This window comes from Pseudophryne corroboree, unplaced genomic scaffold (assembly GCF_028390025.1).
Source record: "Pseudophryne corroboree isolate aPseCor3 unplaced genomic scaffold, aPseCor3.hap2 scaffold_842, whole genome shotgun sequence".
NCBI classification, from domain to species: Eukaryota; Metazoa; Chordata; class Amphibia; order Anura; family Myobatrachidae; genus Pseudophryne; species Pseudophryne corroboree.
In genome coordinates this window covers 219,225-243,395 of record NW_026970421.1, presented here as the reverse complement: position 1 = coordinate 243,395, position 24,171 = coordinate 219,225, and the positions used below count along the sequence as shown (strand labels likewise).

The 24,171-nt window shown below is 47.2% G+C and overlaps 1 protein-coding gene across 1 annotated transcript; it reads left to right on the top strand.

The window, feature by feature from the left end:
* The first annotated feature begins 7,860 nt into the window (after window positions 1-7,860).
* On the top strand, window positions 7,861-20,087 carry LOC135042930 (acidic leucine-rich nuclear phosphoprotein 32 family member B-like). The gene is made up of 4 exons (XM_063955070.1): window positions 7,861-7,936; window positions 8,055-8,156; window positions 19,245-19,640; window positions 20,032-20,087. The coding sequence occupies exons 1-4, from the start codon at window positions 7,903-7,905 to the stop codon at window positions 20,085-20,087; spliced, it is 588 nt and encodes a 195-aa protein (XP_063811140.1). The 5' UTR covers window positions 7,861-7,902.
* The last annotated feature ends 4,084 nt before the right edge of the window (window positions 20,088-24,171 follow it).

Sequence of the window (24,171 nt, the reverse complement as noted above, 5' to 3'; positions counted from 1 at the left end):
TGTATCTATTTCCGTTTCCACTGCTTCCTCGGTTGCTAAAGCGGATCAAACGAGAGTCCACGACCGTCCTACTAGTGGTGCCTCGTTGGCCTCGGAGAGTGTGGTCTCGGATCTCCATGGTCTACTCGCAGACGATCCCTGGCTGATTCCGCTACTTCCAGTCCTACTACAGCAGGGGTCGTTCCTTTACCCCGATTTAGCGCGCCTGCTTTTTACGGGTGGCTGTTGAGACCACTCTCAAGACGAGAGGGCATTCCAGAGTCACGTGTTACGTGCTAGGAAGCCAGTTTCAGCAGTTCATTATTACAGGATTTGGCAAGATTATATAGGTTGGTGTGAAGCTAGGATGTTTCCGACATCTTCTTTCACGTTGTCCCGTCTTTTGCTCTTTTGACAGACGAGGTTAGATGGAGAACTACATTTAGCAAACCTAATGGTGCAATATGGAGTTGTAGCATAACAATAGCAATACAGTTCCTAGCTACAGGAATAATAGGATGCTGTTGAGAATGGTATCACACTCTACCGTCTTAGAAGACCTGGAGATGATAAGTCCAGAAAACAGCTATCCGCTGCATAGATGGTATGCGTAGGAAATGATCAGCAGATGACACACTGGAAGCTGGAGATGCTGGTAGAATGCTGAATAAAGTGAACACTTGTGAACTGCCAGGGATGCCGGGTGGAACCGACACAGGTGGTGAGGGTGCTACTGAACTCATTGATGAGAGTTTGCTGGAAGGAGCACCAACGAGTAGCCCACGGGTGTCAGGGATTCCAGGGTGGAGAGCTCCACGTACTACCTTCCTGTTTCAGGTTGTCTAGGAGCGCTACAATTATATCTTCCATGGAAACCATGCAATTCATTGCCGTAAAGTAGGGATTGCTCAACAATCGTGAGGACAATTGCTCCTAGTGGAGACCCATATAACCCAGAGTACTTCTTATACACAGACACGAAAGGGCCCCAACCGTGCACGATTATAGTAAGAGAACCCGGGTGGTTTATCAAACGCAGCCCCACAACTTTCTTGTGGAATCGTATGTTCTGTATTGTATGCATTACCTTATGTATAGGTGGGGTATATTATTATGTATAGGTGGGGTATATTATTATGTATAGGTGGGGTATATTATTATGTATAGGTGGGGTATATTATTATGTATAGGTGGGGTGTATTATTATGTATAGGTGGAGTGTATTATTATGTATAGGTGGGGTATATTATTATGTATAGGTGGGGTATATTATTATGTATAGGAGGGGTATATTATTATGTATAGGTGGGGTATATTATTATGTATAGGTGGGGTATATTATTATGTATAGGTGGGGTATATTATTATGTATAGGTGGGGTATATTATTATGTATAGGTGGTGTATATTATTATGTATAGGTGGGGTATATTATTATGTATAGGTGGGGTATATTATTATGTATAGGTGGGGTATATTATTATGTATAGGTGGGGTATATTATTATGTATAGGTAGGTATATTATTATGTATAGGTGGGGTATATTATTATGTATAGGTGGGGTATATTATTATGTATAGGTGGGGTATATTATTATGTATAGGTGGTGTATATTATTATGTATAGGTGGTGTATATTATTATGTATAGGTGGGGTATATTATTATGTATAGGTGGGGTATATTATTATGTATAGGTGGGGTATATTATTATGTATAGGTGGGGTATATTATTATGTATAGGTGGGGTATATTATTATGTATAGGTGGGGTATATTATTATGTATAGGTGGGGTATATTATTATGTATAGGTGGGGTATATTATTATGTATAGGTGGGGTATATTATTAGAATGGTTCATGGTTTGAGTATTATATGATATAACTGTATAAGGTGGCCTATAACTTTTTACATATTAAAACTAGTATACTTACCGGTGGAACTGTCTCCGTATCTGTGGAAGAGCCTGAAAATCACAAAGAAAAGGTACGATAGGTAAATGTGCATAGTCCTATCTGGTTACATCACATACTAATTATATTATTATTATAGGCGACCACTACAGGGGTAGGGTATTTCTTAAGCGATTAGAGTATTGGGCTCTAAATAGCTTGGGTGGAGGTACATGGCACACGTACACTGTACCCCCAGGTAAAAGAGGGGTTACATTACTAAAGATATGTGAGGTCACTGTAATGCTCCCAGATCCCCTCACCTCCCCAGTCATGTCCCTGAATTATTACTAGAGATATAAGTGACGTCACTGTAACACTCCCAGTACCCCTCACTTTGCCAGTCATGTCCCTGTATTATTACTATGGATATAAGTGACGTCACTGTGACACTACCAGATCCCCTCACCTCCCCAGTCATATCCCTGTATTATTACTAGAGATATAAGTGACGTTACTGTGACGCTCCCAGATCCCGTCACCTCCCCAGTCATGTTCCTGTATTATTACTAGAGATATAAGTGATGTCACTGTAACACTCCCAGATCCCCTCACCTCCCCAGTCATGTCCCTGTATTATTAAGATATAAGTGACAGCACTGTGACACTCCCAGATCCCCTCACCTCCCCAGTCATGTCCCTGTATTATTACTATAGATATGTGATGTCACTGTGACACTCCCAGGTGTGTGATATACATTTGCTTCATACTGAGCAATATTTTCAGTCCCCACAATTACATATAATAAAATTAATAATAACGACACTAAAGGCTGCACCCAGTATATAAATAATAACTGATGTCTTTAAAAGCAGGACACCTCAGACCATTCCTCCAGTATTGTAGGACATCACCACCACTCCCAATGTATAATAATAATACCAGGACACCACAAGCTGCTGTACATGTATAATAATAACAACCGTACACAGAAACCTGCTCCCCCTGTATAACACTAATAACAGGACACCACAGGCAGCTCCCTCTGTATAATAATAATAACAGGACACCACAGGCAGCTCCCTCTGTATAATACCTGTATAATACAGACCCACCAACATGACCCGCCCCACAAGGTACAAAATGCTTTGTTTCTAGACTTCCCTCTTAATTTATGATTTCCATCACCTGTGTTGAACTAGTTAAATGATAAGAAAGCTGTTTCTTCACAGGTGATGGCAATAATAGATTAAGAAGAAAGTCCAGAAACAGAGCATTTTGTACCTAGTGGGGCGGGTCATATTGGAGGGTTTGATAATAATAACCGTACACAAAAACCTACTCCCCCTGTATAACACTAATAACAACAGGACACCACAGGCCGCTCCCCCTGTATAATAATAATAACGTCAGGACACCACAGGCCGCTCCCACTGTATGATAATAACAGGACACCACAGGCCGCTCCCCCTGTATAATAATACTAATAACAACAACAGGACACCACAGAGCGCTACCCCTGTATGATAACAACAGGACACTACAGGCTGCTCCCCCTGTATAGTATTAATAACAGGACACCACAGGCTGCTCCCCCTTTATAATAACAATAACAGGACACCACAGGCTGCTCCCCTGTATAATAACAATAACAGGACACCACAGGCTGCTCCCCCTGTATAACAACAATAACAGGACACCACAGGCTGCTTCCCCTGTATAATATTCATAACAGGTCACCACAGGCTGCACCCCCTGTATATTAATAATAACAGGACACTACAGGCTGCTCCCCCTGTATAATAATAATAATAACAGGACAACACAGGCTGCTCCCCCTGTATAGTATTAATAATAGGACACCACAGGCTGTTCCCCCTGTATAATAACAATAACAGAACACCACAGGCTGCTCCCCCTGTATAACAGGACACCACAGGCTGCTCCTCCTGTATAATATTCATAACAGGTCACCACAGGCTGCACCCCCTGTATATTAATAATAACAGGACACCACATGCTGCTCCCCCTGTATAGTAAGACGCCATTACCTGATCTCCACGGACACTGGGAGGCTGCAGCAGTCGATGAAAACTCACTTCCTGTATGTGGAACGCACATTACGGAAGTAAGGTGGAACGCACAGGCAGGAAGTAGGGCATGATTGGCAAAGTCGGCTTACTGGTTACTGGCCCCTCCCCTCCTTCACCCCGCCCACAGCCTCGCCCTCTGTATTTACTATTACCATACATGTCCTCAGTGCAGGAGGCCGGCGGCCATTTTCTTGTAGACCAGTACGGCAGCAGCAATAGTTTGTAGTGACGTCAGGAGCGGCGGCCATTTTCCCCTGGTCTGAGCTCCGCCTTCCTTCTATCATTCCCACAAGGCAGCAGGAGCAGAGAGCAGCCATTGCTGTGTCTGGCAGCAGGTAATGATATTATTATTATTATTCTATAGGCTGAGCAGCTCTGGTGTCAGGTTCTGTACTACAGGGGGAGCAGCCTCTGGTGCCTTGTTATAGTGCAGCTGGAGCAGCCTCTGGTGCTGCATTATCCCTGTACAGGTGGCTGACACTCTAGTGTCCTATTACTGTAATATAGGTGGCGCACACCCCGTCGTTACCGTAATACAGGTTGCGCAGACCCCGCCTTTACCGTAATACAGGTGGCGCAGAACCCGCCGTTACCGTAATACAGGTGGCGCAGACCCCGCCGTTACCGTAATACAGGTGGCGTAGACTCCGCCGTTACCGTAATACAGGTGGCGCAGACCCCGCCGTTACCGTAATACAGGTGGCGCAGACCCCGCCGTTACCGTAATAGAGTTGGCGCAGACCCCGCCGTTACCGTAATACAGGTGGTGCAGACCCCGCCGTTACCGTTATTCTATACCATACCCTCCATACCTTTTTAATAGCCTTTTTTTCATGGTCTGTACCGATTTTTGGCTCTCCAAACTTCCATTGAAAGTATAGGAAAAGGGACGTAACCACGCCCCCTTTTCCCGCGGCCACGCCCCTTTCCGGGTTTGTACCGATTTTTCTGTGTAAAATGTTGGAGGGTATGCTATACATATAATGGCATTGTACTATACAGGGGAGCGCTATGTGTAGTCCTACTATACAGGGGGAGTGACCTGTGTTGCCCATTTATACAGAGGGAGGTGCCTGTGGCGTCTTGTTACTATTATTATATCGGGTGAGCAGCATGTATTGTCTTTCTATACAGAAGGAGTGGCCTGTGTTGTCATACTATACAGGGGTAGCATCGTTTGCTGTCTTAGAATACAGGGGGAGCGGCCTGTGTTGTCATAATATACAGGAGGAGCATCCTGTGCTGTCTTAGTATACAGGTAGAGCGGCCTGTATTGTCATAATATACAGGGGTAGCTTCCTGTACTGTCATAGTATACAGGAGGAGTGGCCTGTGTTTTCATAATATACAAGAGTAGCATCCTGTGCTGTCAAAGTATACAATGGGAGTGGCCTGTGTTGTTATAATATACAGGAGGAGTGGCCTGTGTTGTCATACTATACAGGGGTAGCATCCTATGTTGTCATAGTATACGGGGGGAGCTGCTTGTGTTGTCATAGTATACAGGGGGAGCAGCCTGTGTTGCCATAAAATACAGGAGGAGCAGCCTGTGTTGTCATAAAATACAGGAGGAGCAGCCTGTGTTGTCATAAAATACAGGGTGTAGCATCCTGTGCTTTTATAGTGTACAGGAGGAGCGGCCTGTGTTGCCATAATATACAGGGGTAGCATCCCGTGTTGTCATAATATACAGGGGAGTGGCCTGTGTTGTCATTATATACAGGGGTAGCATCCTGTGCTGTTATAGTATACAGGGGGAGCGGCCTGTATTGTTATATATAGGGGTAGCATCCTGTGCTGTCATAGTATACAGGGGGAGTGGCCTGTATTGTCATAATATACAGGGGTAGCATCCTGCGCTGTCATAGTATACAGGGGGAGTGGCCTGTATTGTCATAATATACAGGGGGAGTGGCCTGTGCTGTCATAATATACAGGGGTAGCATCCTGCGCTGTCATAGTATACAGGGGGAGCGGCCTGTATTGTCATAATATGCAGGGGGAGTGGCCTGTGTTGTTATAGTATACAGGGTAGCATCCAGTGCTGTCATAGTATACAGGGGGAGCGGCCTGTTTTGTCATAATATACAGGGGTAGCATCCTGCGCTGTCATAGTATACAGGGGGAGCGGCCTGTATTGTCATAATATGTAGGGGGAGTGGCCTGTGTTGTTATAGTATACAGGGTAGCATCCAGTGCTGTTATAGTATACAGGAGGAGCTGCCTGTTTTGTCATAATATACAGGGGTAGCATCAGTGGTCGAAGTGGAAATTTTAAAGTGGGGGTAAGCAAAAGTCAAGGACTCAATCATGTGCATGCGCTCCAGAAAAGGGGGCGTGATCACTTAAAAGGGGGCATGTTTAGTGTAGTAGAACCCCTTATACTATCTAGTACTGGTGCCCCTTTCACATTTTAGGACACGGTACGATCCTAAATTCACATTGGTTGGTGACTGCTGGGAATGGGACATTATACAGTAATACCGGGGGATGTGTCTGGGTGATGACTGGAGAGGTGACTGCCGGGAATGGGACATTATACAGTAACACCAGGGGACGTGTCTGGGTGATGACTGGAGAGGTGACTGCCGGGAATGGGGCATTGTACAGTAACACCAGGGGAGGTGTCTTGGTGATGACTGGAGAGGTGACTGCTGGGAATGGGGCATTACACAGTAACACCAGGGGATGTGTCTGGGTGATGACTGGAGAGGTGACTGCTGGGAATGGGACATTATACAGTAACACCAGGGGATGTGTCCGGGTGATGACTAGAGAGGTGACTGCTGGGAATGGGGCATTATACAGTAACACCAGGGGACATGTCTGGGTGATGACTGGAGAGGTGACTGCCGGGAATGGGACATTATACAGTAACACCAGGGGACGTGTCTGGGTGATGACTGGAGAGGTGACTGCCGGGAATGGGACATTATACAGTAACACCAGGGGAGGTGTCTTGGTGATGACTGGAGAGGTGACTGCTGGGAATGGGACATTATACAGTAACACCAGGGGATGTGTCTGGGTGATGACTGGAGAGGTGACTGCCGGGAATGGGACATTATACAGTAACACCAGGGGATGTGTCTGGGTGATGACTGGAGAGGTGACTGCTGGGAATGGGACATTATACAGTAACACCAGGGGATGTGTCTGGGTGATGACTGGAGAGGTGACTGCTGGGAATGGGACATTACACAGTAACACTGGGGGATGTGTCTGGGTGATGACTGGAGAGGTGACTGCTGGGAATGGAGCATTATACAGTAACACCAGGGAACGTGTCTGGGTGATGACTGGAGAGGTGACTGCTGGGAATGGGGCATTATACAGTAACACCAGGGGATGTGTCTGGGTGATGACTGGAGAGGTGACTGCTGGGAATGGGACATTATACAGTAACACCAGGGGACGTGTCTGGGTGATGACTGGAGAGGTGACTGCTGGGAATGGGGCATTATACAGTAACACCAGGGGATGTGTCTGGGTGATGACTGGAGAGGTGACTGCTGGGAATGGGACATTATACAGTAACACCAGGGGACGTGTCTGGGTGATGACTGGAGAGGTGACTGCTGGGAATGGGGCATTATACAGTAACACCAGGGGATGTGTCTGGGTGATGACTGGAGAGGTGACTGCTGGGAATGGGACATTATACAGTAACACCAGGGGACGTGTCTGGGTGATGACTGGAGAGGTGACTGCTGGGAATGGGGCATTATACAGTAACACCAGGGGATGTGTCTGGGTGATGACTGGAGAGGTGGCTGCTGGGAATGGGGCATTATACAGTAACACCAGGGGATGTGTCTGGGTGATGACTGTATCACTGTGTGTGTCAGGTTCCTATAAGGTGTCAGGATATCACTGTCTATGTCTCCATGCAGGAGGAGGAGTATATAGAGGAACACAGGGGTCTCTACAAGGACGTGATGATGGAGAATCACCGGCCCCTCACATCACTGGGTAAGAGGAGACTGTCATGTATTGTACAGGGGAGAGCAGGTATGGGGGCCCCTATATACACACATCATCTGATAATCACATATATGTACTGTACTCAGTCATTGTGTGTCTCCTACAGATGGGCCCAGTAACAGAGATACCCCAGAGAGATGTCCCCGTCCTCTGTATTCCCAGGATTGTACAGAGGAGAATCACAGGATCCCACAGGAGGATCAGGTAGGTGGGATTTAGGGTCTCCCCAATATACCAAAGTGACTGTCACTATATGATCTGTGGAGGAGCTGTGTGTCTTATACACTGATATTATACTGTTTCTCCTCAGTTTAATCTGACTGTATGCAAATGTCATTATAGTCTTTGTTTTTTTGTTTTTTTCTCTAACGTCCTAGTGGATGCTGGGGACTCCGTCAGGACCATGGGGAATAGCGGCTCCGCAGGAGACAGGGCACAAAATAAAAGCTTAATGATCAGGTGGTGTGCACTGGCTCCTCCCCCTATGACCCTCCTCCAAGCCTCAGTTAGATTTTTGTGCCCGGCCGAGAAGGGTGCAATCTAGGTGGCTCTCCTGAGCTGCTTAGAATAAAAGTTTAGTTAGGTTTTTTTATTTTCAGTGAGTCCTGCTGGCAACAGGCTCACTGCACCGTGGGACTAAGGGGAGAAGAAGCGAACTCACCTGAGTGCAGAGTGGATTGGGCTCCTTAGGCTACTGGACGTTAGCTCCAGAGGGACGATCACAGGTTCAGCCTGGATGGGTCACCGGAGCCGCGCCGCCGTCCCCCTTACAGAGCCAGAAGAGACGAAGAGGTCCGGTGAAAGCGGCGGCAGAAGACATCCTGTCTTCAAACTAAGGTAGCGCACAGCACCGCAGCTGTGCGCCATTGCTCTCAGCACACTTCACACTCCGGTCACTGAGGGTGCAGGGCGCTGGGGGGGGAGCGCCCTGAGACGCAATATAACACAAATACCTTAGCTGGCTAAAGGAATACATCACATATAGCTCCAGGGCTATATGGATGTATTTTTTCCCCTGCCATTTTACACAGAAAAAGCGGGAGAGAAGGACGTCGTGAAGGGGCGGGGCCTATCTCCTCAGCACACTGGCGCCATTTTTCCCTCACAGCTCCGCTGGAAGGACGGCTCCCTGACTCTCCCCTGCAGTCCTGCTTCTGATTCAGGGTAAAAAAGAGAAGGGGGGGGGCATTTTGGCAGCAGATAAAATTAAACAGCAGCTAGAAGGGATTAACACTTATATAAGGTTATCCCTGTATATATATAGCGCTGGGTGTGTGCTGGCAGACTCTCCCTCTGTCTCTCCAAAGGGCTAAGTGGGGTCCTGTCCTCTATCAGAGCATTCCCGGTGTGTTTGCTGTGTGTCGGTACGCGTGTGTCGACATGTATGAGGAGGAAAATGAGGTGGAGGCGGAGCAGTTGCCTGTGTTGGTGATGTCACCCCCTAGGGAGTCGACACCTGACTGGATGATTGTGTTTAAGCAATTAAGTGATAATGTCAGCAATTTGCAAAAAACTGTTGACGACATGAGAAAGCCGGCAAATCAATTAGTGCCTGTTCAGGCGTCTCAGACACCGTCAGGGGCCCTAAAACGGCCGCTACCTCAGTGGGTCGACACGGATCCAGATACAGATACTGAATCTAGTGTCGACGGTGACGAGACAAACGTAATGTCCAGTAGGGCCACACGTTACATGATCACGGCAATGAAAGAGGCATTGAACCTTTCTGACACTACAAGTACCACAAAGGCGGGTATTATGTGGGGTGTGAAAAAACTGCCAATAGTTTTTCCTGAGTCTGATGAAATAAATGAGGTGTGTGATAAAGCGTGGGTTTCCCCCGATAAAAAACAGCTAATCTCTAATAAATTATTAGCACTATACCCTTTCCCGCCAGAGGTTAGGGCGCGGTGGGAAACACCCCCTAGGGTAGATAAGGCGCTCACACGTTTATCTAAACAAGTGGCGTTACCGTCCCCTGATACGGCCACCCTCAAAGAACCAGCTGATAGGAGGCTGGAAAATATCCTAAAAAGTATATACACACATACTGGTGTTATACTGCGGCCAGCAATCGCATCAGCCTGGATGTGCAGTGCTGGAGTCGCATGGGCGGATTCCCTGACTGAGAATATTGATACCCTGGATAGGGACAATATTTTGTTAACTATAGAACATTTAAAGGATGCATTGCTATATATGCGTGATGCACAGAGGGATATTTGTACCCTGGCATCAAGAGTAAGTGCAATGTCCATCTCTGCCAGAAGAGCATTATGGACGCGACAGTGGTCAGGGGATGCAGATTCCAAACGGCACATGGAAGTATTGCCGTATAAGGGGGAGGAGTTATTTGGGGCTGGTCTAACAGACCTGGTGGCCACGGCAACGGCTGGAAAATCCACCTTTTTACCCCAGGTTACTTCACATCAGCAGAAAAAGACACAATCTTTTCAAACTCAGTCCTTTCGTTCCCATAAGTACATGCGAGCAAAAGGCCACTCCTTTCTGCCCAAGGGCAGAGGAAGAGGAAAAAGACTGCACCATGCTGCCGCTTCCCAGGAACAGAAGCCCTCCCCTGCTTCTGCCAAGTCTTCAGCATGACGCTGGGGCTTTACGAGCAGACTCAGACACGGTGGGGGCCCGTCTCAAGAATTTCAACGCGCAGTGGGCTCACTCGCAAGTGGATCCCTGGATTCTACAGGTAGTATCACAGGGGTACAAACTGGAATTCGAGGCGTTTCCTCCTCATCGGTTCCTGAAGTCTGCTTTACCAAAGTCTCCCTCCGAAAGGGAGGCAGTTCTGGAAGCCATTCACAAGCTGTACTCCCAGCAGGTGATAATCAAGGTACCCCTCTTACAACAGGGGAAGGGGTATTATTCCACACTATTTGTGGTACCGAAGCAGGACGGCTCGGTGAGACCAATCTTAAATCTAAAATCTTTGAACACTTACATAAAAAGGTTCAAATTCAAGATGGAATCACTCAGAGCAGTGATAGCGAACCTGGAAGAAGGGGACTATATGGTGTCTCTGGACATCAAAGATGCTTATCTTCACGTCCCAATATACCCTTCTCACCAAGGGTACCTCAGGTTTGTAGTACAAAACTGTCATTATCAGTTTCAGACGCTGCCGTTTGGATTGTCCACGGCGCCTCGGGTCTTTACCAAGGTAATGGCCGAAATGATGATTCTTCTACGAAGAAAAGGCATCTTAATTATCCCTTACTTGGACGATCTCCTGATAAGGGCAAGAACCAAGGAACAGTTAGAAGTCGGAGTGGCACTATCTCAGGTAGTGCTACGTCAGCATGGATGGATTCTAAATATCCCAAAATCGCAGCTGATTCCGACACGTCTACTGTTCCTAGGAATGATTCTGGACACAGTCCAGAAGAAGGTGTTTCTCCCGGAGGAGAAGGCCAGGGAGTTATCCGAGCTAGTCAGGAACCTCCTAAAACCAGGACAGGTCTCAGTACATCAGTGCACGAGGGTCCTGGGAAAAATGGTGGCTTCTTACGAAGCGATTCCATTCGGAAGATTCCATGCAAGAACGTTTCAGTGGGATCTACTGGACAAATGGTCCGGATCGCATCTTCAGATGCATCAGCGGATAACCCTGTCGCCAAGGACAAGGGTGTCTCTCCTTTGGTGGCTTCAGAGTGCTCATCTACTAGAGGGCCGCAGATTTGGCATTCAGGATTGGATCCTGGTAACCACGGATGCCAGCCTGAGAGGCTGGGGAGCAGTCACACAGGGAAGGAATTTCCAGGGCTTGTGGTCAAGCATGGAAACATCTCTTCATATAAACATTCTAGAACTAAGGGCCATTTACAATGCCTTAAATCAAGCAAAACCTCTGCTTCAGGGTCAGGCGGTGTTGATCCAATCGGACAACATCACGTCAGTCGCCCACGTAAACAGACAGGGCGGCACGAGAAGCAGGAGGGCAATGGCAGAAACTGCAAGGATTCTTCGCTGGGCGGAAAATCATGTGATAGCACTGTCAGCAGTGTTCATTCCGGGAGTGGACAACTGGGAAGCAGACTTCCTCAGCAGACACGACCTTCACCCGGGAGAGTGGGGACTTCACCCAGAAGTCTTCCACCAAATTGTAAACCGTTGGGAAAAACCAAAGGTGGACATGATGGCGTCACGTCTAAACAAAAAACTGGACAGATATTGCGCCAGGTCAAGGGACCCTCAGGCAATAGCAGTGGACGCTCTGGTAACGCCGTGGGTGTACCAGTCAGTGTATGTGTTCCCTCCTCTGCCTCTCATACCAAAAGTATTGAGAATCATAAGAAGGAGAGGAGTAAGAACTATACTCGTGGTTCCGGATTGGCCAAGAAGGTCTTGGTACCCGGAACTTCAAGAGATGCTCACGGACGAACCGTGGCCTCTACCTCTAAGAAAGGACCTGCTACTGCAGGGGCCTTGTCTGTTCCAAGACTTACCGCGGCTGCGTTTGACGGCATGGCGGTTGAACGCCGGATCCTAAAGGAAAAGGGCATTCCAGAAGAAGTCATCCCTACCCTGGTCAAAGCCAGAAAGGAAATAACCGCAAAACATTATCACCGCATTTGGCGTAAATATGTTGCGTGGTGTGAGGCCAAGAAGGCCCCTACAGAAGAATTTCAACTGGGTCGTTTCTTGCATTTCCTGCAAACAGGACTGTCTATGGGCCTAAAATTAGGGTCCATTGAGGTTCAAATTTCGGCCCTGTCGATTTTCTTCCAAAAAGAACTGGCTTCAGTACCTGAAGTTCAGACATTTGTGAAAGGGGTGCTGCACATACAGCCTCCTTTTGTGCCTCCAGTGGCACCTTGGGATCTCAATGTTGTGTTGAGTTTTCTAAAATCACATTGGTTTGAACCATTGTCTACGGTAGATTTAAAATATCTCACGTGGAAGGTGTCAATGCTGTTAGCCTTGGCTTCAGCCAGGCGTGTGTCAGAATTGGCGGCTTTATCATGTAAAAGCCCTTACTTAATTTTTCATTCTGACAGGGCGGAATTGAGGACTCGTCCTCAATTTCTACCTAAGGTGGTTTCTGCATTTCACATGAACCAACCTATTGTGGTACCTGCGGCTACTAGGGACTTAGAGGACTCTAAGTTGCTGGACGTTGTCAGGGCCTTGAAAATATATGTTTCCAGGACGGCTGGAGTCAGAAAATCTGACTCGCTGTTTATCCTGTATGCACCCAACAAGCTGGGTGCTCCTGCTTCAAAGCAGACGATTGCTCGTTGGATTTGTAGTACAATTCAGCTTGCGCATTCCGTGGCAGGATTGCCACAGCCAAAATCAGTAAAAGCCCATTCCACAAGGAAAGTGGGCTCATCTTGGGCGGCTGCCCGAGGGGTCTCGGCTTTACAACTTTGCCGAGCAGCTACTTGGTCAGGGGCAAACACGTTTGCTAAATTCTACAAATTTGATACCCTGGCTGAGGAGGACCTGGAGTTCTCTCATTCGGTGCTGCAGAGTCATCCGCACTCTCCCGCCCGTTTGGGAGCTTTGGTATAATCCCCATGGTCCTGACGGAGTCCCCAGCATCCACTAGGACGTTAGAGAAAATAAGATTTTACTTACCGATAAATCTATTTCTCGTAGTCCGTAGTGGATGCTGGGCGCCCATCCCAAGTGCGGATTGTCTGCAATACTTGTATATAGTTATTGTTACAAAAATTCGGGTTATTATTGTTGAGCCATCTATTCAGAGGCTCCTTTACATTTGTCATACTGTTAACTGGGTTCAGATCACGAGTTGTACGGTGTGATTGGTGTGGCTGGTATGAGTCTTACCCGGGATTCAATATCCTTCCTTATTGTGTACGCTCGTCCGGGCACAGTATCCTAACTGAGGCTTGGAGGAGGGTCATAGGGGGAGGAGCCAGTGCACACCACCTGATCATTAAGCTTTTATTTTGTGCCCTGTCTCCTGCGGAGCCGCTATTCCCCATGGTCCTGACGGAGTCCCCAGCATCCACTACGGACTACGAGAAATAGATTTATCGGTAAGTAAAATCTTATTTTTTCTCTTGTGTCCTAGAGGATGCTTGGGTCCATATTAGTACCATGGGGTATAGACGGGTCCACCAGGAGCCATTGGCACTTTAAGAGTTTGAGAGTGTGGGCTGGCTCCTCCCTCTATGCCCCTCCTACCAGACTCAGTTTAGAGTTTATTTTTTTATAGGGAGACTGCTGGCGACAGTTTTCTTCGCACTCTGCCCGTACTGATCCAATCGGACAATGTCACAGCAGTAGCGTACATAAACCGCCAGGGCAGAACAAAAAGCAGAGCAGCGATGGCAGAAGCCACAAAGATTCTCCGCTGGGCAGAAAAGCATACAAGCGCTCTATCAGCGATATTCATTCCAGGAGTGGACAGCTGGGAAGCAGACTTCCTCAGCAGACACTATCTCCATCCAGGAGAGTGGGGCCTCCATCAAAAGGTCTTCACAGAAGTGACAAGTCTTTGGTGGGTTCCCCATATAGACATGATGGCGTCTCGCCTCAACTAGAAGCTACAGAGGTATTGGTCCAGGGACCCTCAAGCAACGGCAGTGGATGCACTGGTGACACCGTGGGTGTTTCAGTCGGTGTATGTATTCCCTCCACTTCCTCTCATTCCAAAAGTTCTAAAGATCTTGTGAAGAACAAAAGTTTGAGCAGTCCTCGTGGTCCCAGACTGGCCAAGGAGGATTTTGTACCCGGATCTTCGGGCATTACTCGTAGAAGATCCCTGGCCTCTTCCTCTCCGCGAGGACCTGTTGCAGCAAGGGCCGTGCGTGTATCATGACTTACAGCGGCTACGTTTGACGGCATTGCGGTTGAACGCCTGATCCTAGCTCGCAAGGGTATTCCCAGCGAGGTTATTCCCTCTCTTATTCAGGCCAGAAAAGGAGTTACGTTGTAACATTACCACCGTATTTGGAGAAAATATGTTTCTTGGTGTGAATCCAAGAAGGCTCCTACGGAGGAATTTCAGCAGGGGCGTTTTTTCCATTTTCTGCAAGCAGGTGTGGATGCGGACCTAAAATTGGGCTCGATTAAGGTTCAGATTTCAGCCTTATCGGTTTTCTTTCAAAAACAATTGGCCTCCCTTCCGGAAGTTCAGACTTTCGTGAAGGGTGTGTTACACATCCAACCTCCATTTGTGGCACCATGGGACCTTAATGTGGTGTTGCAGTTCCTTCAATCACGTTGGTTTGAACCCTTAGGGAAGGTGGAATTGAAATTCCTCACTTGGAAAGTGGTCATCCTTTTAACCTTGGCATCCGCAAGGCGGGTGTCTGAGTTAGCGGCCTTGTCTCACAAGAGCCCTTATTTGATCTTTCATGAAGATAGAGCAGAGTTGAAAACTCGTCAACATTTTCTGCCGAAAGTGGTTTCATCTTTCCACATGAACCAACCGGCCAAGGTATCAAACTTGTAAAACTTAGCAAACGTGTTTGATACCTTGGCCGATGATGACCTCAAGTTTGGTCAATTGGTGCTGCAGAGTCGTCCGCACTCTCCCGCCCGGTTTTAGAGCTTTGGTATAACCCCATGGTTCTTTTGGTGACCCCAGCAACCTCTAGGATGTATGAGAAAATAGGATTTTGATACCTACCGGTAAATTCTTTTCTCGTAGTCCGTAGAGGATGCTGGGCGCCTGTCCCAGTGCGTACTGTATCTGCGGTATTAGTTGTGGTTACACACTAGTTGTGTTTCACTTCTGTTCAGCATGTTGCTGAATTTTGTTCATGTCCGTTGACGTGTTCAGTTGAATGTCATGTTGTACGGCATGCTTAAGGCGTGAGCTGGTATGATGCTCACCATGGTTTAATCATTCTTTTCCTCGAAATGTCCGTCTCTCTGGGCACAGTTCCTATACTGAGTCTGGAGGAGGGATATAGAGGGAGGAGCCAGGTCACGCCCCTTAAAAGTCTTAAAGTGCCCATGTCTCCTGCGGATCCCGTCTATACCCCATGGTTCTTTTGGTGACCTCAGCATCGTCTACGGACTAAGAGAAAAGGATTTACCGGCAGGTATCAAAATCCTATTTTTACATCTACCAGGTCACAGTCCTTTTGGCCTGCGAGGCCTAGAAAGAATAAGCCTTCAAACACCTTCTTCAGAGGTGGTCGTGCCAAAGGAAAGAAACCTGCTCCCGCAGGTTCCCAGACCTAGAAGCCCGCTTCTGATATCCCTAGGTCCTCCGCATGACGGTAGACAGCTAGGCCTGGAGGAAGGTCAGGTGGGGGCTAGACTCTTGCAGTTCAGCCACGTCTGGGTGTCGTCTGGCCTGGACCCCAGGGTCCTGAATATAGTGTTCAGAGGGTACAGACTGGAGTTTCACGATCCCCCGCCTCACCTTTTCTTCAGGTTGGGTTTGCCAGCCCTGCTGGCACACAAGACCATTCTTTTGGAGGCCATCAGAAAATTGGTGGTGTCAGAGGTCCTTGTTCCGGTCCCACTTCAGCAGTGGAACAAGGGTTATTATTTGAACCTTTTTGTGGTACCGAAACCGGATGGTTCGGTACGGCCTATTCTAAACTTAAAATCTTTGAACCCTTATCTCAGGGAGTTCAAATTCAAGATGGCATCTGAGAGCTGTCATCTCAGGACTGTCGGAGGGGGAGTTCCTGGTGTCCCTGGACATCAAGGATGCTTACCTCCACATTCCCATTTGGACGCCGCATCAAGCATATCTCAGGTTTGCGCTGATGGACGATCATTATCAGTTCCAGGCGCTACCGTTTGGCCTCTCCACAGCACTGAGGATCTTCATCAAGGTGATAGCGGAGATGATGGTTCTCCTCCGCAAACAGGGGGTGAACATAATTCCATATCTGGACGATCTCCTGATCAAGGCGTTGTCCAGGGTGAGGTTGTTGCATTCCATCGCGCTCACGACACGGCTACTCAGGAGGCACGGAGGATACGCCTGTTTCCGAAAGCCAGCATTTCACTACTCTGGTGGCTGCAACTTCCGCACCTTCTGGAAGGGAGAAGGTTCGGAATTCAAGACTGGATCCTTTTAACCACAGATGCAAGTCTAACAGGTTGTGAAGCAGTCGCTCTGGGGGAAACCTTTCAGGGACGATGGTCGGATCAAGAGTCACTTCTTAATAAACATCCTGGAACTCAGGGCCGTTTACAACGCCCTTCTGCAAGCAGCACACCTTTTACGGGATCGGGCTGTTCAGGTGCAGACGGACTATGTGACCACAGTGGCCTACATAAACCGACAAGGCGGAATGAAGAGCAGCGCTGCCATGTCAGAGGTGTCAAAAATCCTCATCTGGGCAAAAAGGCACGCAGTGGCGATATCGGAAATCTTCATTCCGGGCATAGACAACTGGGAAGCAGACTTCCTCAGCAGACACGATCTCCATCCAGGGGAGTGGGGCGTCCATCCGAAGGTGTTCGAGGAGGTAACCGGTTGGTGGGGGGTTCCCCACATATACATGATGGCCTCACGCCTCAACAAGAAGCTTCGGAGGTACTGTTCCAGGTCAAGAGACCGACAGGCAGTGGTGGTGGACGCACTGGTAACACCGTGGGTGTTTAAGTCAGTGTATGTTTTCCCTCCACTTCCTCTGATACCAAAGGTTCTTCAGTTTCGTGAGAAGAACAAAGGTTCAGGCTATCCTCATTGCTCTGGACTGGCCAAGGAGGGCTTGGTACGCGGATCTGCTGGATCTTCTGCTGGAAGATCCACGGCCTTTACCTCTTCGGGAGGATCTGCTTCTGCAGGGGCCGTTCGCTTATCAAGACTTACCGCGGCTACGTTTGACTGCATGGCAGTTGAACGCCAGATCTTAGCTCGGAAAGGTATCCCGAGTGAGGTCATTCCTACCCTGATACAGGCCAGGAAGGGGGTAACGTCTAAACATTACCATCGCATTTGGAAGAAATATATTTCTTGGTGTGAGGCCAAGAAGTTTCCGGCGGTGGAGTTTTAACTTGGACGTTTTCTCCTTTTCCTGCAAGCAGGGGTGGATATGGGACTGAGCCTGGGCTCCATCAAGGTCCAGATCTCTGCTTTGTCCATCTTCTTCCAAAAACAATTGGCTGTTCTTCCTGAGGTTCAGACCTTTTTGAAAGGGTTTCTGCACATCCAGCATCCCTTAGTGGCCCCTACGGCTCCATGGGATCTTGATGTGGTGTGGCAGTGCCTGCAATCTGCTTGGTTTGAGCCTCTACAGGAGGCTGACCTTAAGTTTCTCACATGGAAGGCGGTCACCTTGTTGGCCTTGGCTTCTGCACAACTCGTGTCGGAATTGGGGGCTTTATCTTGTAAAAGCCCCTATCTGATCTTCCATGAAGACAGGGCGGAACTTAGGACTCATGCACAGTTCCACCAAAGGTTGTGTCGGCTTTCCACATCAACCAACCTATTGTGGTGCCAGTGGCTACTGACTCAATTACTTCAAAGGCCTTGGATGTATGGAGGACTTTGAAGATTTACGTGAAGAGGACGGCTCGTCATAGGAAAAGTGACTCTCTGTTTGTCCTCTATGATCCAAAAAAAATTAGATTTCCTGCTGGATCAGGTTCACTATCCAGTATGCTTATTCCACGGCAGGATTGCCGTGTCCGAGATCTGTAAAGGCCCACTCTACTCGTAAAGTGGGATCTTCCTGGGCGGCTGCCCGGGGTGTCTCGGCGGTACAACTCTGCCAAGCAGCTACTTGGTCTGGGTCGAACACGTTTTGCCAAGTTTTACAAGTCCGATACTTTGGCCTCTGATGACCTCAAGTTTGGTCAAGCAGTGTTGCAGGAGCCTCCGCTCTCCCTCCCATACTGGGAGCTTTGGTACATCCCCATGCTACTATTATGGACCCCAGCATCCTCTAGGACGTAAGAGAAAATAGGATTTTGGTTACCTACCGGTAAATCCTTTTCTCGTAGTCCGTAGAAGATGCTGGGCATTGGTTTTATGGTTCAGTGTTACCTGGTTCCTAGGTAAATTCTGCGTTGTTTATTATTTCAGCTGTTGCTGAAGTTGTTCCGGCATGTTGTCCGGATTATCCTGTTTGTGTGAGCTGGTATAAATCTCGCCACTATCTGTGTAATGGCCTTCTCTCTAAGTATGTTGTCTCCTCGGGCACAGTTTCTAGACTGAGTCTGGTAGGAGGGGCATAGAGGGAGGAGCCAGCCCACACTCTTAAACTCGTAAAGTGCCAATGGCTCCTGGTGGACCCGTCTATACCCCTTGGTACTAATATGGACCCCAGCATCCTCTATGGACTACGAGAAAAGGATTTACCGGTAGGTAACCAAAATCCTATTTTTTAGGTAGAACATCTGTCTAATATTAAAACAGAAGATACAGAGGGAGAAGAAGAGACGTATGTGACTGTTATAAAAGAAGAAGATATAGACGGAGAAGAGGAGACATATGTGACTGATATAAAGGCAGAAGATATAGAGGGAGAAGAGGAGACGTATGTGACTGATATAAAGACAGAAGATATAGAGGGAGAAGAAGAGACGTATGTGACTGATATAAAGGCAGAAGATATAGAGGGAGAAGAAGAGACGTATGTGACTGACATAAAGGCAGAAGATATAGAGGGAGAAGAAGAGACATATGTGACTGATATGAAGGAAGAAGATACAGAGGGAGAAGAAGACACGTATGTGAGGGGTAATCAGCAGTGTAAGGAGGAGGAGATCCCTACAGATATCAGCACAGGTGAGTAATAAACACTTATTACAGAAGTCAAATATTCTCATTGCTGTCACTACAGCAATCTCTTATCCTACACCCTCCTCCGCCATCAGCCCTGTTCTCAGTTGGGTGTTTCTAACACAAGGCTATCCATGACAACTATCACATGTAGAGAGTTATTACACACAGCACTATAATGTTATTAAAAGTAACAAGCAGAAGTTTATTAGTGATTATATATAAATGTGTATATACGTATGTATATAATATAATTAGTATTGTTTTTTGTGGAGTGCCTAATTTATATGCATTTTGTTAGATGATGCAGGTATGAAATATTTCCTGCTATACAGTAGACCTGAGCTCACCAAATACAATTCGTACATTCATTAAAACTGAATTCCTCTTTCTTCAGTGTATCGTTCTCAGTCATTGTCCTCATTGCCTATCCCTCTACATCTTCGGGCCTAAGTGTTCAATCCATGATTAAGAACTACATTCAGCCACCTCGTTTCCTTCCTTTGCCGATAGCTGCTCCCTCAGTCAATTATCAGTCATCAGATCCCCAACTCAGGCCAAGCGTGACATGGAAGAAGGGGAATTCCTGGTTTCTTTGGATATTAAGGATGCGTATCTTCACATCTCAATATGGCCACCTCTTCAGGCTTACCTCAGGTTTGCACTGCAGCACAGTCACTACCAGGTCGGTCCAGGCCTTGCCTTTTGGTCTCTCAACTGCACTGAGGGTATTATCAGGGGTGATGGCAGAGATGTTGCTACAACTCCACAAGCAGGAAGTGAACATCGTTCCATACTTGGACGATCTCCTCATAATGGCTATATTCAGAGCACAGTTGATGGAAAAGATCAGCCTTCCAACACGACTACTCACGGATCATGGGTGGATTCTCAATCTGCATAAATCCCACCTAGAACCTATGCAGAGGCTTCAGTTCCTGGTAATGATACTGGACACAGTGTCTCAGAAGGTGTTCTTTCCTATGGACAAGGCAAAGATAATTCAGACGATGGTACGTTCCATTTTGAAGCTGAACAAAATCTCGGTACATCTTTGCATACGCTTACTGGGAAAGATGCTGGCCTCCTACGACGCAATTCAGTACGGAAGATTCCATGCATGACCATTCCAGCTGGATCTGCTGGACAAATGGTCTGGGTCACATCTGCACATGCGCCAGATGGTATGCCTTTCACCAAACGCCAGGATTTCCCACTTATGGTGGTTATTGATCTCCCTCCTGGAGGGTTGACACTTCGGAATTCAGGATTGGATTCTGTTGACAACGGATGCAAGCCTCCATTGTTGGGGTGCAGTGACCCTAGGGGCTCGGTTCCAATGAAGGTGGTCTGATCAAGAGGCTTCCTTTCCGATAAATGTTTTGGAACTCAGGGTGATTTACATTGCCCTTCTGCTGACCTCTTTATGTCCTACAGTATCAGGCCATACAGGTATGGTCAGAAAACACACCAACTGTTGTGTACATAAACCAACAAGGAGGTCCAAACAGCAGAGCTGCAATGAGGGAGGTGTCACAGATACTCCTCTGGGTGGAGCGGAATCCCAAGGCAATTTCCGCCGTATTAATTCCGTGAGTAGACAATTGGGGAGCAGACTTCCTTAGTAGACACGATCTGCACCTGGGGGAATGGGTTCTCTACCCGCAAGTGTTACAGCAGATATTTCATTGGTGGGGCTACCTGCAAATCTACTTGTTGGTTTCTCAGCTCACCAAGAAGCTTCTGCGCTACTGTTCTGGGACGAGGGATCCACAGGCCGTAGCAGTGGATGCTCTGGCGACACCGTGGATTTACCGGTTGGTGTACTTGTTCCCTCCAGTTCCTCTAATTCCAAGAGTTCTCAAAGGATTTAAAGGGACAGGGTTCAGGCAATTCTGATTGCCCCCGACTGGCTCCGCAGGGCCTGGTAAGTAGACATTCTAGCCTTATTACTCGTAGGCCCCTGGCCTCTGCCAATTCAGGATGATCGTCTTACACAAGGGCCGTTAGTCTATCCAGACTTACCACGGCTACGTTTGATGCAATGGAAGTATATAGGGAGAATTTTTGCCAGGAAAATAATTCCGGGCAAGGTTATCTCGACTGTGCTCCAAGCCGGCCAGATGGTCGCATTGAAACATAACCATCACAAATGGAAGAAATGTGTCTCTTGGTGTGAGGGTCAACAGTATTCTGCTGTGGATTTTCATCTGGGACATTTCTTGCACTTCCTGCAGGCTGTTGTGGATGTGGACCTACATTTAGGCTCCATAAAAGTTAAAATCTCAGACTTGTCTTTTTCTTCCAGGGAACAATTGGCTGTTCTCCCAGTGGTCCAGATGTTCTTGACAGGTGTCCTTTATATTCGACCACCCTTTGTGCCTCCCACAGCGCCGTGAGTTCTCAATTTGGTTCTGGCCTTTCTCCAATCGGTTTGATTGAACCTTTCCACAAGGTGGACATGGAGTATTTGACATGGCAGGCTATCATGTTATTGGAAAGAAATCTACCAAGCAAATGGAAGATCGGGCGCTTTCAGGTGCTGTGTCTCTAATGCTGCTGCTATAACAACTTGGAGGTAGTCACACCCCAACCATATATCAAAAGAAACCAAGAAAATAAAAATAGCAGCGCTAATGGAAATATTAGATAGTAATTCTAATACGAAGGATTGAGTGAAAAACGTTCGTTAATTTAATAAAACATAAATTTAGGCCTCAATAAAAATTGGATACACGATCCAAGGACCTTTGAAAAAGCTGCATTGCTCGCAGCGAAACGCGTCAGGAGGAGGCTACCTGGGTAGTCAATCGTGACATTTGCTGCTGCCGTAACATATCCGGACCAAACTGGACTTTGCCATCTGCAGAAAAAACTGGACAAATATCCAACAACCAGGAACACTATTTACACCCATCTCTATGAGGAAGACACCGCACTAAATGAGGACCCCAAACCTGGCTGGTTTTGAGTAAAAATATCAGAGACACTCTTAAGGGACTACACCTCTAGCGGTCTTCGGGTAATGTGTACTGGTGTGACTGCATTGTCAGTCTATTTTTATCTGCTATATATTCCAGTTTTATTAATAGGAACGGATATTAATGCGACGGGCAGCTACAATTCAATTGACCCATACATGTTAATTTTATCATTTCTCATTGTTTTAAATTGTTATGTTTGGATCGTGTATCCAATTTTTATTGAGGCCTAAATTTATGTTTTATTAAATTAACGAACGTTTTTCACTCAATCCTTCGTATTAGAATTACTATCTAATATTTCCATTAGCGCTGCTATTTTTATTTTCTTGGTTTCTTTTGATATCATGTTATTGGCATTGGCCTCGGTGAGGCGTGTTTTGGAATTAGGGGCCTTATGCTGTAAGAGTCCTTCTCTGGTGTTTCATGAGGATAGAGCTGTGCTCAAAACTCGCTAGACATTCTTGCCTAAGGTGCTGTCAGCATTTCATATCAATTGGCCGATGGTGGTTCTGGTTGTCACTGGGACGTCTGTTACACCAATGTCCTTGGACGTGGTTCGGGCTTTGGAGATTTATGTCAAGAGGCCAGCTTGTCTCAGAAAATCAGACTTGCTTTTTGTTCTCTATGATGCTTCAAAGATTGGTTGTCCTCCTTCGAAGCAGTCTATTGCGTGTTGGATCAGGCTTACGATCCAACAGGCTCACTCTTTGGCGGCTTAGCCGCTGCCTAGGTCTGTTCAGGCCCACTCCACACGGTCAGTGGGTTCTTCCTAGGTTGCTGCCCGGGGTGTCTCGGCTTTGCAGTTATGCTGGGCAGCTACTTGGTTGGGTTCGAATGCTCTGTTAAGTTTTAAAGGTTCAACACCTTGGCAACTGAGGACCTTCAGTTTGGTCAATCAGTTTTGATTGGGTCTCGGCACTCTCCCACCCGTTTTGGAGTTTTGGAACTTCCCCATGGTACTAAGACCAACCCAGTATCCCCTTGGACATTAGAGAAAATAGGATTTTAATACCTACCGGTAAACCCTTTTTTTCATAGTCCATAGGGGATACTGGGCGCCCGCCTCTGTGCTTTGATATTTTCCAGCAAGAGTTATTCTTGTGTGTTGTATTTTTGGTCTGCTTTTGCTGTCCCTATTTTCAAGTTGTGGTTAGTGTTGCTATCCTCTTGTTATGTTGTGTGCTGGTTCGTTCTCTCACCACTTTCTTGTCTCTTTTCCTCCTTTCAAAGTATGTCCGTCTCCTTGGGCACCGTTTTCCTAGAAAGAGTCTACAGGAGGGGCATAGAGGGGGGGAGCCAGCATACTCTCTGAAGAAGTTTTAAAGTGCCAGTCTCCAATGAACCCCATCTATACCCCATGGTACTAAGACCATCCCAGTATCCCCTACAGACTACGAGAAAAGGATTTACCGGTAGGTATTAATATCCTATGTTTTCAGAATAGCAGGGCCATCCTCGGTTGAAGGTATCACTGCGAAGGCGCCGTTTCGCATTACAATAACCTTAGTAGGATATACCCATTTGTATTGTACATTTCCTTGGGTGGAATAGAT